Here is an 18,865-nt window from a genome sequence, read left to right as displayed (position 1 = left end):
GGTTCATTTCTTTACTATCAAATGAGGAGAGACAAACTTATCACACAAGTCAGAGCTTTACTTAAACTAAATCTGTATTAGTGAGAGCTTAGCAATAGCGATGGCTGGTCAACGAATCACCCTCAGATGATTCGTTGAGAGTCCCGAGACAAAAGGTCTTTTATAGTTAAGATACACCCCTTTCAACCTACATGACGAACAACAGATATATAGAATGGGTCACAAGGTTAAGATATGTATGAAAGATACCTATAATTCACAGCAGACAGTATCTGCTGTAAAATCAGGCATCTTTGTGTACAGACCAGGGTCTGACCCTGGGGTCATCTCTCCCCGGTACCATATAGAACAGAAACATTAACTGGAATGTGGTCTCTTTAGGTTTTATCACCCACAAGACAATGTAAATCCTCAGTAGAACACACACACAATAGTTATACGAATACTCTATTATGTTGCATAAAACAACTATTTGATGCAATAAAAGTATTATAACATAATCTTGCAAATATCCACCATAACTGTCAAAATGGTCATCGGGGATACCATCCAGGGGTTGCTGGCTATCAATGATCCCGGTGAACAAGAACCCCAGCTCATCTGTCTCTGGTCTTACTGGGGTCTGCCACCAGTCTTGTTCAGCAGTCTTCTGGCTTGGGGGTAGAAGCTGTTAAGGATCCTTTTGGTCCTGAACTTGGCGCTCCGGTATCGCTTGCCCTGTGGTAGCAGAGAGAGCAGTATCACTTGGGTGACTGGAGTCTTTGACAATTTTTTGTGCTTTCCTCTGACACGCCTAGTATATAGGTCCTGGATGGCAGGAAGCTTGGCCCCAATTGATGTACTGGGCCATACGCACTACCCTGTAGCGCCTTACGGTTAGATGCCGAGCAGTTAACATACCAGGCGGTGATGCAACCGGTCAGGATGCTCTCTATGGTGCAGCTGTAAAACTTTTTGAGGATGTGGGGACCAATGGCAATTTTTTTTTGTCTCCTGAGGGGAAAAGGTGTTGTCGTGCCCTCTTCACAACTGTCTTGGTGTGTTTGGACCATGATAGTTTGTTGGTGATGTGGACACCAAGGTACTTGAAACTCTGGACCCACTCCACTACAGTCCCGTCAATGTGAATGGTGGGCTAGTCGGCCCGTCTTTTCCTGTAGTCAACGATCAGCTCCTTTGACTTGCTCACATTGAGGGAGTGGTTGTTGTCCTGGAACCACACTGCTAGGTCTCTGATCGTCTCCCTTTAGGCTGTCTCATTGTTGTCAGTGATCAGGCCTACCACTGTTGTGTTATCATCAAACTTAATGATGGGGTTGGAGTCATGTTTGGCCACGCAGTCATGGATGAAAAGGGAGTACAGGAGGGGACTGAGCACACACCCCTGATAGGCCCCAGTGTTGAGGATCAGCTTTGCAGATGCGTTGTTGCCTACCCTTACTACCTGGGGCGGCCCGTCAGGAATTCCAGGATCCAATTGCAGAGGGAGGTGTTTAGTTCCAGGGTCCTTAGCTTAGTGATGAGCTTTGTGGGTACTATGGTGTTGAACGCTGAGCTGTAGTCAATGAACAGCATTCTCACACAGGTGTTCTGTTTGTCCAGGTGGGAAAGGGCAGTGTGGAGTGCGTTTGAGATTGCGTCATCTGTGGATCTGTTGGGGCGGTATGCGAATTGGAGTGGGTCTAGGGTATCCGGGATGATGCTGTTGATGTGAGCCATGACCAGCCTTTCAAAGCACTTCATGGTTACCGACGTGAGTGCTACGGGGCTGTAATCAATTTACAGAAATACTCATTATAAATGTTAAATGAAAATACAAGTGTTATGCATGGAATTAAAGATATACTGCTCCTTAATGCAACCGCTGTGTCAGATTTCAAAAAAGCTTTACGGAAAAAGCAAACCATGCAATAATCTGAGTACGGCGCTCAGACAAAAAATACATATATCCGCCATGTTGGAGTCAACAGAAGTCAGAAATAACATTATAAATATTCACTTACCTTTGATGATCTTCATCAGAATGCACTCCCAGGAATCCCAGTTCCACAATAAATGTTTAATTTGTTCAATAATGTCCATCATTTATGTCCAAATAGCTACTTTTGTTAGTGCGTTTGGTAAACAAATCAAAACTCACGAAGCACGTTCACTAGTTGCAGACGAAATGTGAAATGCGCGTGACTGCTGGCAGACCTCTGACTCATTCCCCTCTCATTCAGCCCCCCTTCATAGTAGAATCCTCAAACAAGTTTCTAAAGACGGTTGACATCTAGTGGAAGCCTTAGGAAGTGCATAATGACCAATGACCAACTGTAACTGAGTTGGAAATCGACCAACCTCAGATTTCCCACTTCCTGGTTGGATTTTTTCTAAGGTTTTTGCCTGCCATATGAGTTCTGTTATACTCACAGACATCATTCAAACAGTTTTAGAAACTTCAGAGTGTTTTCTATCCAAATATACTAATGATATGCATATCTTACCTTCTGGGCCTGAGTAGCAGGCAGTTTACTCTGGGCACCTTATTCATCCAAGCTACTCAATACTGCCCCCAGCCATAAGAAGTTAAAGGTCTTGCTCACATCGGCTACTGAGTGCGTTTTCACACAGTCGTCCGGAACAGCTGGTGCTCTCGGGCAAGATTCTGTGTTGCTTGCCTCGAACCGAGCATAAAAGGCATTTATCTTGTCTGGTAGGCTCGTGTCACTGGGTAGCTCGTGGCTGGGTTTCCCTTTGTAGTCCATAATAGTTTTCAAGCCCTGCCACATCCGACGAGCGTCAGAGCTGGTGTAGTAGGATTCAATCTTAATACTGTATTCACGCTTTGCCTGTTTGATGGTTCGTCTGAGGGCGTAGCAGGATTTTTTATAAATGTCCGAATTAGTGTCCCGCTCCTTGAAAGCGGCAGCTTTAGCATTTAGCTCGATGTGGATGTTGCCGGAAATCCATGGCTTCTGGTTGGGTTATGTACATACGGTCACTGTGGGGACGACGTCGTTGATGCACTTATTGATGAAACCGATGACTGAGGTGATATATTCCTCAATGCCATTGGATGAATCCCGGAACATATTCCAGTCTGTGCTAGCAAAACAGTCCTGTAGCGTAGCATCTGCGTCATCTGACCACGTCCGTATTGAGAGAGTCACTGGTACTGCTTGTAAGCATGAATCAGGAGGATAGAATTATGGTCAGATTTACCAAATGGAGGGCGAGGGAGAGCTTTGGATGCATCTCTGTTCGTGGAGTAAAGGTCATCTAGTTTTTTCTCTCTGGTTGCACATGGAAAATCCCGACAGCTCTATATTATCTGTGTCGTCGTTCAGCCACGACACGGTAAAACATAAGACATTACAGTTTTTAATAACCCGTTGGTAGGATAATCTTGATCGTAAATCATCCATTTTGTTTTCCAATGATTTCACGTTGACCAATAGAACAGATGGCAGTGGGGGTTTACTCACTCACCTACAAATTCTCAGAAGGCAGCCCGACCTCCACCCCCTTTTTCTCTGTCATTTCTTCACACAAATGACGGGGATTTGGGCCTGTTCCTGAGAAAGCAGTACAGTATATCCTTCATGTTGGACTTGTTAAAGAAAAAAATCTTTGTCCAGTTTGAAGTGAGTAATATTTTTTCTGATGTCCAGAAGTTATTTTCGGTCATAAGAGACGGTAGCAGCACCATTATGTACAAAAGAAGTAAAAAGGAAGTTACAAACAATGCGGAAAAAATGAACGAACTAGAACAGTTGGTTAGAAGCACATAAAACGGCAACCATCCCCTCTGGCGCCATTCTGTCACTGGGCTCGTCTGCTACAAATGGTAGTCCAGGCATTATTTTTCTTGTTTTCTGTTGATGACTCATGCTGTTTTTCTCAATAATTGGGTGTTTTTACACAATTCGCTTTCATGTTTTTTTTCCTTTACCTCTGTCAATTTTTTGGTTTAGGTGACTTGCTCCAATTCCACAAAATGCTTATGTTTAAGTGTCCCATCCAAATCAAATCAAATCAAATTCATTTATATAGCCCTTCGTACATCAGCTGATATCTCAAAGTGCTGTACAGAAACCCAGCCTAAAACCCCAAACAGCAAGCAATGCAGGTGTAGAAGCACGGTGGCTAGGAAAAACTCCCTAGAAAGGCCAAAACCTAGGAAGAAACCTAGAGAGGAACCAGGCTATGTGGGGTGGCCAGTCCTCTTCTGGCTGTGCCGGGTGGAGATTATAACAGAAAACCATCCCTGGTTTTTGAAGCATCCTCAGGTCAGCACCTAGTGCACATCGTTATCTATTTAGGATTCACAAAGATTAACTTTACCTTAGTCTGGGGCTACCTAGTCTAGACCTAATTAATCTGAAGTTAAGCAACATTTTAGAAGGCCATTTTTTTTAAATCTGGATTTATTTAATTATAATTAGCCTAGTCCTGATTTTAAATTCAACTCAGTACACAAAACCACTCCTATATGTGTGGTACCAGTTGAGAACTTTGGTCTAATTCCCTGATATATGGATCTTCTCTGGAAAATCAGTATTTTGGTATTTTTGTTTACTACCAGGGCCCAGGTCAGGCAGTACTGCTCTAGAAGGTCCAGGCTCTGCTCTAGGCCATGTGCTGTGGGTGACAGCAGGGACAGGTCATCTGCGAAGAGAAGGCATTTAACCTCTGAATTGTTCAGATTAATACCAGTGGCTCAGGATTTTTCTAGAAAAGTGGCCAATTAGTTTATGTAAATGTTGTACAGCACAGGGCTGACTGAGATTGCAACCCTGGCGATGGACCCGCTCCTGGTTAAAGAATTCAGTTATTTTCTTGCCCATTTTGATGCTGCACCTATTGATTTATTTATGTAATATGTCTTACCCCCTTCACCACTTTCAATAACCTCTCTCTTTCTGGGGGATTTGGTTGGAGGTAGTTTTACAATCGTCTCTACATACCACAGTCATAAACTCAGAAAAAAAATAAACGTCCTCTCACTGTCAACTGTTTTTATTTTCAGAAAACTTAAATGTGTAAATATAAATATGTGTATGAACATGACAAGATTCAACAACTGAGACATAAACTGAACAAGTTCCTCAGATGTGTGACAAACAGAAATGTAATAATGTGTCCATTAACAAAGGGGGGTCAAAATCAAAAGTAACAGTCAGTATCTGGTGTCGCCACCAGCTGCATTAAGTACTGCAGTGCATCTCCTCCTCATGGACTGCACCAGATGTGCCAGTTCTTGCTGTAAGATGTTACTCCACTCTTCCACCAAGGCACCTGCAAGTTCCCGGACATATCTAGGGGGAATGGCCCTAGCCCTCACCCTCCGATCCAACAGGTCCCAGACGTGCTCAATGGGATTGAGATTGCCTGCAATGACAACAAGCTCAGTCCGATGATGCTGTGACACACCGCCCCAGACCATGACGGACCCTCCACCTCCAAATCGATCCCGCTCCAGAGTACAGGCCTTGGTGTAACGCTCATTCCTTCGGCGATAAATGCGAATCCGACCATCACCCCTGGTGAGACAAAACCGCGACTCGTCAGTGAAGAGCACTTTTTGCCAGTCCTGTCTGGTCCAACTGTCCAACTAATGAACGTTTTCGTCACAATTTGATGTACACTGTGACATGGTTTTATTGTATTATTTCAAATTATTTGTATTTCATTCGCTTATTATTTTTGTTGTGTAAAAATTAATAATTTGTATCAATTTCACAACTTTCTGTTCAAAAAGTAAGTGCTTCTGTTCAAAAAGTAATTGCCTCCGAAAAGACGTTTATTTTGAAATGCTTGGAAAAAACCGTTGACGCCAGGTCCCACGGTAATCTCGCGATAGACTGTAACACGGCTTAAATCAAGGAAGTAGCGAGGTGGGTAGTTTACTTCATTCATGAACATTGACATGTTGTCGGTAGTTATTAATATCACGATTATCTATTAAATAATATGTTTATGGTCTTTGAAAAATGCCTGCAATTTACATGTCATGTAAATCGCGCACAATTTGAAACATCAGGGATGGGCTAACGTTAATGCTTGGCTAGCTAGCTAGCTCGCACTGGGAAGAAACAAAACAGTCAGGACAGGCAACGACATCGTTACTAACGTTAGCTAGCGTAGATACTAGCTAGCTAGTAATGTTCGCTAGCTAGCTTTGCCTGAATTTGCTTCGAGAACCCAGTTATTTTCACCTGTCCGTGTGGTTCTTGTTTGTCGAACTGACAGTCTGTTGTTGTCTTTTCCTGGACACTGACTGCTGGCATATTCAAAATATTTATGTTGATTTATGAGCAGGGAGGCACTTTAACGATGTTAGCCGACTGTCTGCCCAAATTAGTCAGCTAGCTAGCTAATTACCATGAGCTAGCTAATCGGGGGCATCGCCTCGGTCTGCTCATTTTAAGTTTACTAGCTAGCTACCTATATGTCAGTAAAGTAATGACAAAAGCAAAAGGCTCAGGCCATTTTCAGTGTGAGCGTTTTGCAGGTCACAGGTGCTTTGGTTAAATTGAGCAAAACCATAGGGTGCCTTATTGTAAAATAAGTTGGCATAACTATAACGTTGTCACACTCAAAATAGTGTTACACATAACTTCCCCCTTGTTGACAATAAGTAGCTTTGCGGTTGGTTATTATATTTGGGAGACCTTAAACAACTTTGCTAGCTACTAATTTGAAGTAGCTAACTTGCTCCAGTGTTGTTATGCCAAACAACTGTTTTAAACTAAAGTATACAATGTCAATCTTTCAAACAGTCAATTCCCTATCAGTGTCACTCACAATGTGGTCATATTTATGTCCTTCTCTCAGATGGAGAACTTGCATCTCTCACAGGGATAGTGCAGTCTCCCGTGCTGTCAAAGGATGCCGCTCATCGCCAGGAACACAAAGAACTCTGGGACACGGACTGCCTCTGTAACTTGCAACCCAGCCGGTTGCTGGGTTTTCAGAAGACGAGAGAAAAGATGCCCGTTGTCTTCATTGTCTGTGCCAGATAGTAGAGAGAAGCAGTGCGTCTAACCTCTGTGTTCGACAAACTCCCCAACCACAACGCCTTTAAAACCTAAACACAACACACACAAAAACAACCAAAAAAACTATGAACTTTCTTACAGCCCTCGTGACGTTTGAGAACCTCCATGAGGTCCGGAGGTTGTGTCACTGGGGCCCAGTGATAGCCCTGACAGTCATCGCCGTGTGCTCCTCCATGGCCATATTAGACTCCATTATCTGGTACTGGCCATTGGACACCACGGGAGGGAGCTTCAACTTCATCATGCTCATCAACTGGTCCGTGCTCATTCTCTACAACTACTTCAACGCTATGTTCGTGGGCCCTGGTTACATCCCCCTTGGCTGGAAACCAGTAAGGAGCTAAGCTGAGAAATACATCTTTATTAATAACCCATTATACAGAGACAAGGGAAACTGATCATTTTGCTGCTACACAACAATGTGTTGATGAACAGAGTGGTCACTTAGCCTTATACCCTGGTCCTCCTGGAGAGCCAATTGGGTGCAGCCAGGCGTTTGTTCCAGCCCAGCACTAGGCCTTGATTGGTTCAATCCGGAGTGTTGGTGTTGGGTTAGAACAAAAGCCTGCTCATCCTGTGGGACCAAGGTAGGGATGGGCACGGTTAATCGAATATCCGAACGGACATTAGTGTTATATTATTTGAGTGAGTGTTCATTTTTGGAGAGAACATTTTAACAATGAAAAGCTTTGTCTAAATTAAATAATTCTTGTGGCATTTTAATTTTTTTAATTTAATAAAATGACAAACTTTTGAATGTAGTTTTTATAACGGTGCGTTGAGCTACTGCTGAGCATTTATCCCTCCAGGCTGCCTTGACATCGGTATGATATCCCCCACTTCAAATAGCATTACATGCACTCACCTAATGGACTTTCCATTATACCCGACAAAGACAACCTTTTTGTAACAGAAACACTTCTATCATGGTGAAAATCTAACTTATTTTTCTCTGTTGCTTTTAGCTAAACCACCGGAGGAAAGCAGCATATCCCGTTTACCTCTGTCATGTGTATTTGCGTCATTCTGATTGGTCTAGAGTCAATAGCATTTTAAAAAGAAATACAATTTGTCTATCCGGATATCCGATAGAGTAGAAATTGAATGCATCAGGCCCTTGACGTGTGTTTTCTCCTCTTAAACAGGAGAAGGAAGAAGACACCAAGTACCTTCAGTTCTGCAGAATGTGCCAAGGCTACAAGGCCCCGAGATCCCACCATTGCCGCAAGTGCAACAGGTAGACTTGGCAACCCTGACTCTGTCTTGTCACTGCTACAAATGTGCTCTAGTTGTACTTCTTTATAGCGTATGCTTACTTTTTTTTTTTCAGGCAAGTCTCCCACTGACGTAAATTAATGATTTACTTGAACATTTTATTTGCCCACACTTAGCTCACCTATAATTCAGTCCCAAAATGATTGAATAGCACATGTTGGGCTTTAAAGCAAAAGGGTTTATTCACTTGGAAGCAAACCGGACAAAACAGGGAGGGACTAACTGGATCTTGGCCAGTAAGTTGCATAACATTTTGCTACTGTTTGCTACGGTGTGCACTATTGAATAAACACCAGTATAGTTTAAGCCAATTTACTGAAATGTATGCACCCATCCATTAGTTCTTTATCTCTTAGTAGCGGTCTAAGCCTGAGCTCTACTAACTCACTTAAATATGGGGTGTGCTCAGCTGGGTGAAACAAAGGAGATTGCAGTTAGAGATTAACCACATAGAATGGGCGCTGATTTTTACTACTCATACTTTCTACTAATGCTACGATTCATAATAAGGAAATTGCTCTGTAACATCACATTTCTTCCTGCCAGTGCCATCAGCATGTCAATCATTCAAGCCTGTGTTTCACAATGCTGATATTCCTCCCCTTCCACTTTTTCCTCTGCCTTTCTCCTCTTCCTTCTCGCCTCCACCCCTTTTTTAAGATCCACAATGAAAATAAGTCTGACTTTATTGTTTTTAATCCTCAATTACTTTTAATGTGTGTGTTGTTGTATTCACATGGCTGAGACAAGTTCATATGCTTTTTAAAATTGATAATTTCATTCATTTATTCATCCTCAGGTGTGTGATGAAGATGGATCACCACTGCCCGTGGATCAACAACTGCTGCGGCCACCAGAACCACGCCTACTTCACCAGTTTCCTGCTGTTGGCGCCTCTCGGCTGCTCGCACGCCGCTTTCATCTTCATCATGACCATGTACACACAGCTCTACGAGAGGGTGAGGAGTCAGTGGCACACTTGCATTTGACCTCTTATCAATTCATCATTGTAGGCTGGTTTCCCAGACCCATAACCTTACCTTATTGCCGACTCGAACCATACTGTTTCGTTTGGAGATATTACAGTACTTTTTATGCTTCCAGCAACTATGGTGGATATGTAACCAGGCCAGCACAGGACACTTTGGCTCAGTTTGACTTGACTCAGTAGTGTGAAAAGGGTACCAGATTAAGCCTACTCCTGGACTGAAAAGCATGCTCAATGGAGATTCTAAATTGTTAGTGTATTTTCGTCTAGTAGTCTTTGGGTCCTAGAAAAGCTCAATATAAATGCATTCTTATTAATTGTTATTATAGATATCCTTTGGCTGGAGTACCGTGAAGATCGACATGAGCGCCGTCAGACGGTTTCAACCCATCATGCCGTTCAGCGTACCCGCCTTCGCTGCCACTCTCTTTGCCTTAGGGCTGGCACTGGGCACCACCATAGCCGTTGGCATGTTGTTCTTCATACAGGTAACATGCTCATTGGGGGTAATATTATACTGATGGTAATAGTATGCCCATTGTCCATATTCAGCTATTTTCCAGGTGCAGGGTAGACCCATATGAATGTCTAGTGGATTCACCTCTAGTAGATGACACTGTATACTTGAGTGTGTATTTAGTTAAAGACATTCTCCGGAACTTTAGCGACTACTATGTATTTTTTGAAACTTTACTGTCTTACCTCAATTAGCCACGAAATCCCTAGTTTGAACTGTTTTTCTGGAAGCTATGCTGTGCCATTTTCCCTACATATGCCGTGGGCCAGCCCCCTAGAAATGTAAGTTCTATCCAATGAGCTTCAGCCCCTCGCCATTAGAGTGACAGCTAGCAAGATGCACACACAACAGATATAGGGAGAGAGAGAGCGATGACCTGGTGCACATGTGAAGTAGTAGCAATTTACGGGGACCACTTTTGGCTCGTGAGCGCTACTTTCAGAGCTATTGGCTAAAAACGATACAAAATCTCTTTAAGAGATGATGGTAGTACTTTTTGATAGGTGTTACACATGTTGCCCATGTTTCCCTCAAATAATTCCCACCAAACCTTTATTCTTCTCTCCAACCAAGATGAAAGTCATCCTTCGAAACAAGACCTCCGTTGAGGCCTGGATCGAGGAAAAGGTGAGTGTTTGTCATGGAATAAGCAGTTTGATTAGGTTTTGTACAACCACTATACAACCTTGTTTGAAAATTACAACCTCATTACTCCTCGTCTCCTTTTTCTTCTGGACAAGTTTTTTTTTCACCTGCTAGGCCATAACCTTCATGATCCCTGGTGCGAGTGTATTTGTCAACAGCCGTGCCACTTGTCCAAAAGGCAGGATAATCCAGTAGATCTCAGCTAATCTAATAGACTAGACATCAGTGTTATTCTAGTGGCCTCTTCGCCTGTCAAGGGCTTAGTACAGAAGAACTTAGCTAATGTGACACTAGGATTTTAAGATGGTAGGTAAACCCTAAGACAAACATTGGAGCCAGAAAGAACCATGTGAACTCTTTCACTCTCTTTCTGTGTGTGTCTCATTATCAATTACTTTATTTATCTTACTCTTTTGCTCTCCCTCACTCTTTTTCACTCTCTCACTCCCTTTCTCTTATCTCTTTCTCTCTTACTTTTTAAATGTATTTTTCTCTCACTCTGTCATGCCTCACTCACTCACTAAATGTTTCTCTCTCTCTCATGCTTTCTCTCGTTCCTGCCTCGTTTCTCTTTTTCCCATTCCGTCCCCTCCATCCTCAGGCCAAAGACAGAATTCAGTACTACCAAACAGGGGAAGAGTTTATCTTCCCCTACGACCTGGGCCGGCGCTGGGAGAACTTCAAACAGGTGTTCACCTGGTCAGGGAGCCCAGAGGGCGACGGCATTCAATGGCCCATCCACGCCAAGTGTCACCAGCACACCTTAACCGTAAGCGATAATGATGTTGATGTAATGTTGTCAATTAGCATTAGCATTGACATTTTTATCCAATTTTGACTTACATTCAGTTATGCTATTATAAGCATTTTTAAAGAGAACACTAGGTTTGTATTGTCATGTTGTTATGGTGATGTAAAATGGAATCCAATGTGACTGACAGTCAGATGTGTGTGTAAATATACAGTGCAAGTCAAAAGTTTGGACACACCGACTCATTCAAGGGTTTTTCTTTATTTTTACTGTTTTCTACATTGTAGAATAATAGTGAAGACATCAAAACTATGAAATAACACATATGGAATCATGTAGTAACCAAAAAAGTGTTAAACAAATCAAAATATATTTTATATTTGAGACTCGTCATAGTAGCCACCCTTTGCCTTGATGACAGCTTTGCACACTGACTTGTTGGAAAGGTGGCATCCTATGACGTCGCCACGTTGAAAGTCACCGAGCTCTTCAGTAAGGTCATTCTACTGCCAATGTTTGTCTATGGAGATTGCATGGCTGTGTGCTCGATTTTATACACCTATCAGCAATGGGTGTGGCTGAAATTAATATAGATAGATAGATATAATACATTTTGTTGTTGTAAGTATGTGTGTGGTCCATCTGGTAATGAAATCCACCATTCTGGTATTGCTAGCGCCATGCTCCAACCCAACTGAACCATCAGAACATGGGTTGTCACACTTAACAGACTTGAGATGTTTGGCATTTTCAATGATAAACCTTTATCTTGTGTTTGTTTGCTTTCTAGATTGAGCAACTGAAACAAAAAGCTGACAAGCGGGTGAGAAGTGTAAGTAGCTGACCTGTTCCTGTTCAGACAGCAATGGGTAGCATTGGTTCAAAGACACCTCGTATGTATTGATGGATGGTGAAATATTTGCAACCTCATCTACTTAGGTGAATGTTTGTTTGCAGTGTCTTTAGTATTCCAGACAATATGTTATTCTATTTTCCCATTCATTCGGAAAACGTGTATATACAGTGCAATCGGAAGGTGTTCAGACCCCTTCCCCTTTTCCACATTTTGTTACGTTACAGCCTTATTCTAAAATGGATTCAATTAATGTTTTTCCTCATCAATCTAAACACGTTACCCCATAATGACAAAGTGAAAACAGGTTTTTAGAACATTTTTCAAATGTATAAAACAATATATTTAAAAAACGTATTTACATAACTATTCAGACCCTTTGATATGAGACTCAGAATTGGGCTAAGGTGCATCCTGTTTCCATTGATCATCCCTGAGATATTTCTACAACTTGATTGGAGTTTACCTGTGGGAAATTCAATTGATTGGACATAATTTGGAAAGGCACACACCCGTCTATATAAGGTCCCACAGTTGACAGTGCATGTCAGATCAAAAACCAAGCCATGAGGTCGACGGAATTGTCCGTAGAGCTCTGAGACAGGATTGTGTCGAGGCACAGATCTGGGGAAGGGTACCAAAACATTTCTATAGCATTGAAGGTCCCCAAGAAGTTTGGAACCATCAAGACTCTTCCTAGAGCTGGCCACTCGGCCAAACTGAGCAATCGGAGGAGAAGGCCCTTGGTCAGGGAGGTGACCAAGAACTCGATGGGCACTCTTACAGAGCTTCAGAGTTCCTCTGGAGATGAGAGAAATGTTCAGAAGGACAACCATCTCTGCAGCACTCCACCAATCAGGCCTTTATGGTGGAGTGGCCAGACGGAAGCCACTCCTCAGTTAAAGGCACTTGACAAACGTTTCGGGTAGCCTTCCACAAGCCCCCCACAATAAGTTGGGTGAATTTTGGCCCATTCCTCCTGACAGAGCTGGTGTAACTGAGTCAGGTTTGTTGGCCTCCTCGCACATGCTTTTTCAGTTCTGCCCACAAATATTCTATAGGATTGAGGTCAGGGCTTTGTGATGGTCACTCCAATACCTTGACTTTGTTGTCCTTAAGCCATTTTGCCACAGATTTGGAAGTATGCTTGGGCTCATTGTCCATTTGGAAGACCCATTTGCGACCAAGCTTTAACTTCCTGACTGATGTCTTGAGATGTTGCTTCAATATATCCACAAAATTTCCATCCTCATGATGCCATCTATTTTGTGAAGTGCACCAGTCCCTCCTGCAGCAAAGCACCCCCCACAACATGATACTGCCACCAACGTGCTTCATGGTTGGGATGGTGTTTTTCGGCTTGCAAGCCTCCCCATTTTCTTCCAAACATAATGATGGTCATTATGACCAAACAGTTCTATTTATGTTTCATCAGACCAGAGGACATTTCTCCAAAAGGTACGATCTTTGTCCCTATGTACAGTTGCAAACCGTAGTCTGGCTTTTTTATGGGGGTTTTGGAGCAGTGGCTTCTTCCTTGCTGAGTGGCCTTTCAGGTTATGTCGATATAGGACACGTTTTACTGTGGCTATAGATACTTTTGTGCCTGTTTCCTCCAGCATCTTCACAAGGTCCTTTTGCTGCTGTTTGGGATTGATTTGCACTTTTCACACCAAAGTACATTCATCTCTAGGAGACATAACGCGTCTCCTTCCTGAGCGGAATGACGGCTGTGTGGTCCCTTGTTTATGCTTGAATACTATTATTTGTACAGAGAAACGTGGTACCTTCAGGCATTTTGGAAATTGCTCCCAAGGATGAACCAGACTTGTGAAGGTCTAAAAAAAAAATCCTAGGTCTTGGCTGATTTCTTTTGATTTTCCTATGATGTTAAGCAAAGAGGCACTGAGTTTGAAGGTAGGCCTTGAAATACATCCACAGGTACACCTCCAATTGACTCAAATTATGTCTATTAGCCTATCAGAAGCTTCTAAAGCCATGACATCATTGTCTGGAATTTTCCAAGCTGTTTAAAGGCACAGTCAACTTAGTGTAGGTAAACTTCTGACCCACTGGAATTGTGATACAGTGAAATAATCTGTCTGTAAACAATTGCTGGAAAAATTACTTGTGTCATGCACAAAGTAGATGTCCTAACCGATTTTCCAAAACTATAGTTTGTTAACAAGACATTTGTGGAGTGGTTGAAACACTTAGGTTGAAGTCATTAAAAATAGTTTATGTAAACTTCCGACTTCAACTGTAAATGTAATATTTCTGTAGATTTAAAAAAATATATATATAAATTGTCTAAAATGTCTAAAAACCTGTTTTTGCTCTGTCATTATGTGATATTGTGTGTGGGTTGATGAGGGATTTTTTTCCCCCAATCCATTTTAGAATAAGGCAGTAACGTAACAAAATGTGGACAAAGGGAAGGAGTCTGAATAACTTCAGAATGCACTGTACCTTCCAAACGCCGACTACATTGGCATCCCTTTCTGAAGCCGCGTCTGCATCATATTTCTTTACAAATATGTCGCTATAATCCACTTTTAAATGTTGACGTTGGGATGTTATGGTCATGATGGTATAATAACCATATTATATCCTGTGGCTCGGCCAGCAGATTCAGTATCGGGTAGTGGAGGACTACAACGGAGCCTGCTGCCCACTGAGCAAGGGCCTCAACACCTTCTTCAGGACTCCCTGCACCGAGGAGCCCCGCATCGGCCTCCACAAGGGGGAGACCATCCTTGCCACCCGGGGGACCAAGTGAGTTTCTTTTGAGAACTAATCTGCTAGCTTTTGGGTGGGGGGGGGATCAGTCTGCAGACTGTTGGGAGGCAAACCGTCTGCAGACTTTTGGGGGGGGGGACCAATCTGCAAGTTTATGGCTGGAAACAATCTGCAGTTTGTTTGTGGGGAATGTATTTTCAGGTTTTGGGGGTTCCAATCTGCAGGGTTTTTGGGGAACCAATCGGCAGATTTTGAGGCGAACCACTAAAGTGAACTCCATGACCTCCATGGTGATACACACGTCTCTTCTGATTGGGGAAAACTAGTCTGATAGTTACCGTAGTCATGGTATTACTCATTGCCATAGCGATAGTACCATTTGGAAAAGTCCTGAGTGCCTCAATAGAGAAGAGAAATGGCAATATTTTACGCCTTTGGGGTTATTAGCCTGTCCCTATAATTTAGTTATTTTTGAAGTTGGTTCTTACAGGCTCCATTTGCAGCCAGGTATTATGTTCGGGCTATTCCGAGCTTTTTTCAGCTGAGTGCTTTCCCACATGCCTGCCAGGTTGTCAGTTGATAAATTACTGTACCTGAATGGCCGGAGAATGTCAGAGAACTAATTGATTTCTCAAAATTTTCAGAGAATTTCAGAACCATGAATTATTTTCTGTGCTTCTTCAGATGGTGGATGTATGGGGACAAAGTGCTGGATGACGAGCAGACTAAAGGTATGGCTCCGAACATGGAAGAATACCAGGTTTACTCAAAGCTTTCTCACCTGTGCACATTTTTTCAGCCATTTTGCAGAAGAGAATGGAAACTTCCAAACAGAGCTGTTACATAATCAAGATTTACTATCACACACTTTTTTAATGTGTGTGGTTCTGTATTTGCCCTTTTCTGGTTTCATCTTCCAGAGAGAAAAAAAATATAGCAAAGATGCAAGTGAATGATGTGAATCTGGCCCTCCCGACACTGCAGAATGACAATAATTACTGTTACTGTATATTTCTAATGTGATCTCTTTGGTTCTTCCTTCAGCTGGAGCTCGCCTGCGGGGTTGGTTTCCCCGCCGGTGCGTAGAGAAGTGCCATTACGACACAGCAGTGACTAGTGCAATGACCAGTGAGACCAGCAGTGAGGAGAAGAAAGTGAAATAAGTTTATGACATTAAGATTTGCCACAGGGCAGGGAGTGGTATGACGCCCAATTCCTGGAGGTCTGCATTGTCTCTTGTCTTTCTCCTTGGTAATACATAATACCATTTGCCACGAAACAGATTATTTTTAATTCAAGCAGTGAGTGATGTGTATGTGATCCCTGTGGAAAGTGAACCCGCTACCTCGGTGCCACCAGCGCCATGCCCTTACCAACTGAGCCACCGAGGTCTTTGTGTGTCTTTCAATGGGTGAATCGTAATTGTATTTTTGCGCTCTGGGCTTTGAATACTGTTGAGACTCGCCCCCAGTCGCTCACCAACTAAGGAGTTCACAATCCCGGGATGTGTTTTGATAGTCAATTACTTGGCAAAGTGACTTTCACCCTTCGTCTGTACTGATCTGGAAACGTAGGATCAATGAGAGCAATATGGTAAATGCTTACGGACTTTTTTCATTCACCTGTCAAAATCACATCAGTGCAGATAAGGAGAGGAAGCCACTTTAGCCTATTGAAATACATCCCTGCTTTCCTAGGTCAAAATCAGATACTAGTTACAAGGAAACATTTTCATTTTAGCAGACACTATAATCCAGAGCGATTTACAGGAGCAGTTAGGGTCAAGTGCATTGCTCAAGGGCACTGACAGTTTTCACCTAGTCAGCTCGGCGATTCAAACCAGCGACCTTTGGGTGACTGGCCCAACGCTCTGAACCGCCAGGCTACCTGCATACGCCCCTGGCCTCCAGGAGTTTAGTTTGATACCGCTGCCACAGAAAGAGACAACTATAGTCTTAAACAATAGGGATTTCATTTGTTTAGGAGTTGGGCCTTTTACTTGAATCCGCTGTTTTATCATTTTTCCTGATGTCCTTTGCCGATTATACAATTATGCAAATTCCTCTGCCCAGCTTTAACCCAGGGCTTCGTCATGCACTTTCTTCTCTGTATTCTTTGTACAGCCAAAAGAAAATGCTAACTTTTGTTTTAATTTTTTGAATTGTTCTTATTATTTTTGTAAAACACTGTCACCCTCAAAGTGAATAAAAAAATGAAACATGTCCTTCCCTATAACAGCAGAGTGTCAGTTATCTTTGTATTTCACACTCCATCATGAATGACCTTTGACTTTATTGTGTGAAACTGTTATTTTTAGGTATATTTACTGCTGTGTCGTGTGTGTGTGTGATGCAAACCTTCAGGGCCCCTAATAACAAAGCGTCTCAGCACAGGTCTAGTATCAGGACCCCTCTGTCCATATAATCTTATACATTATAGTTTGAAAGACAGATCCTAGATCAAGATGTACTTTATTGTCCATTAATTTACACATAATCGAAATGTGTCTTCAGGCTCACAACCTAACCTTTAGGACACGTATACCCGAAGGGGCTGGAAGCAATGAGCCAGCCTTATTGCAGGGCCCTTGAAGCAAATCTTTATTGCATCTGCATTGCTTGCTGTTTGAGGTTCAGGCTGGGTTTCTGTATAAGCATTTGGTGACATCTGATGTAAAAAAGGGCTTTATAAATAATACATTTAGGGGTTAAGTGTCTTGCTCAAGGGCACTTGTTGGTATCTAAGATGATGCCAGCAACCCTTTGGTTGCCAGCTTACTCTGCACCAGATTTCCCTGTCTGAGCTGGGATTCAAACCAGTAACCCTCCAGTGGTTGAGATATTGTTGAACTGGTGACTTGGGCCCGTATTCCCAAAGTGTTTCAGAGTAGGAGTGCTGGAGGGGACGGCAGACTTTAGGAATACGGGCCCAGGTCACCATAATGGCATATCCATTATCAATTACATTTGCAGGGATATTTATTATTGATAAATGGCTAATTTGAGGACCCATAAAAATAGAATTATGTTTCTAGGCATTATTTATATGGGAGTACCAGCTGCCCTTGAGGTGTATACAGTTCACAATGTTGCTTCATTCTGGAGTCAATATAAAAATCATCATTTCATTCCATGGATTCAATGTGAATGTCATTGAGAAATTCTCATTCCGAGCATATTCTTTGATGTAACTTTTTCCACTGTTACAGTAATTATCTGGTGTTTATTAAATTATGTGCTAACAATGGGTACTCTGATAGTGGTGGTGCTTGTTTTAATGAAACAAAAGTAATTACACATTTCCCATGTAAATTCTCTCTTCCATAAAATGTACAGTATTTATCGACTGAAAGGTCAACAGGAAGTGAAGCTGTTGCCCATCGGGCCCTACTTCATCCTCCTTCTACCCCTCAGACCAGTCACTCCATGCTAGCATAGAGACTGTCGATCTGCGGCTGGAAGAGCTTCTTGAGGTCGGCCCTCTTGGCCTTCAGCGTAGGAGTGAGAAGGCCGTTCTCTATGCTGAACAACTCTGGGTGCATGTACAGGTCTTTCACCTGCACAACAAATAGAAACAGAGCATTAGGACACAATGGGAAAACATTTCAAAACATTTTGCAACAGATTCTTTAAGGTAGTCCCTCCCTGTTTTAAATGATTGTTCCTCCAATTGGTGCCTAATGAACATGACCCATGTTGTTGGGTCATTTCCACCAGGCAAAAATGGCTTTGTCACTGTAAGAACTGAAATAATCCCTGTGTACAGTATTACTGCTCCAACAAGTGAATGTTTTGATTACATGAAGACCACCAGCCATGAGGGTTTTTGTCCTTTGTCCCTAGTCTCCTCTAGTCTCATCCTAAACTAGCCATAACTTTTTCTGCAACCGAGCTGGTCAACATACAATGTGGCTGTTTGCTTAAAAATGTCTAACCAAGACTTCAAACAAAAATGGGCAACAAAGTTTCATGGTTTGGCTCTTCTCAAACCCAATTCACATTGACATCAATCATATTTGTCTGTCTTTGCTCAGTAGTTCACCACCACCTTTAGC

General features: G+C 42.5%; 2 protein-coding genes across 4 annotated transcripts in view; one reads left to right on the top strand and one right to left on the bottom strand.

Annotated features, from left to right (window-relative positions):
- The first annotated feature begins 5,806 nt into the window (after positions 1–5,806).
- Positions 5,807–17,046, top strand: zdhhc6 (zinc finger DHHC-type palmitoyltransferase 6). 3 transcript variants are annotated; one of them, XM_024387044.2, is made up of 11 exons: positions 5,807–5,879; positions 6,820–7,375; positions 8,189–8,280; positions 9,118–9,277; positions 9,636–9,794; positions 10,397–10,450; positions 11,070–11,237; positions 12,010–12,051; positions 14,702–14,847; positions 15,496–15,542; positions 15,856–17,046. In XM_024387044.2, the coding sequence occupies exons 2-11, from the start codon at positions 7,109–7,111 to the stop codon at positions 15,972–15,974; spliced, it is 1,254 nt and encodes a 417-aa protein (XP_024242812.1). In that variant the 5' UTR covers positions 5,807–5,879; positions 6,820–7,108; the 3' UTR covers positions 15,975–17,046. The 3 variants fall into 3 exon arrangements, with proteins under 3 accessions (XP_024242812.1, XP_024242810.1, XP_024242811.1); XM_024387042.2 differs by having other exon boundaries at positions 14,699–14,847; XM_024387043.2 differs by lacking the exon at positions 5,807–5,879 and adding an exon at positions 5,897–5,920 and having other exon boundaries at positions 14,699–14,847.
- A 219-nt stretch (positions 17,047–17,265) lies between these two features.
- The window catches only part of acsl5 (acyl-CoA synthetase long chain family member 5), a 39,603-nt gene continuing 38,003 nt past the window's right edge, over positions 17,266–18,865 (bottom strand). Inside the window, exon 21 of the mRNA XM_042305244.1 lies at positions 17,266–18,367. Coding sequence (XP_042161178.1) covers positions 18,230–18,367 — 138 coding nt within the window. The 3' untranslated portion in view covers positions 17,266–18,229. The remainder of the gene's footprint in view (positions 18,368–18,865) is intronic.

The sequence above is a fragment of the Oncorhynchus tshawytscha genome, linkage group LG24 (genome assembly GCF_018296145.1).
Source record: "Oncorhynchus tshawytscha isolate Ot180627B linkage group LG24, Otsh_v2.0, whole genome shotgun sequence".
Lineage (NCBI taxonomy): Eukaryota > Metazoa > Chordata > Actinopteri > Salmoniformes > Salmonidae > Oncorhynchus > Oncorhynchus tshawytscha.
This window is presented reverse-complemented; position numbering and strand designations above follow the sequence as displayed.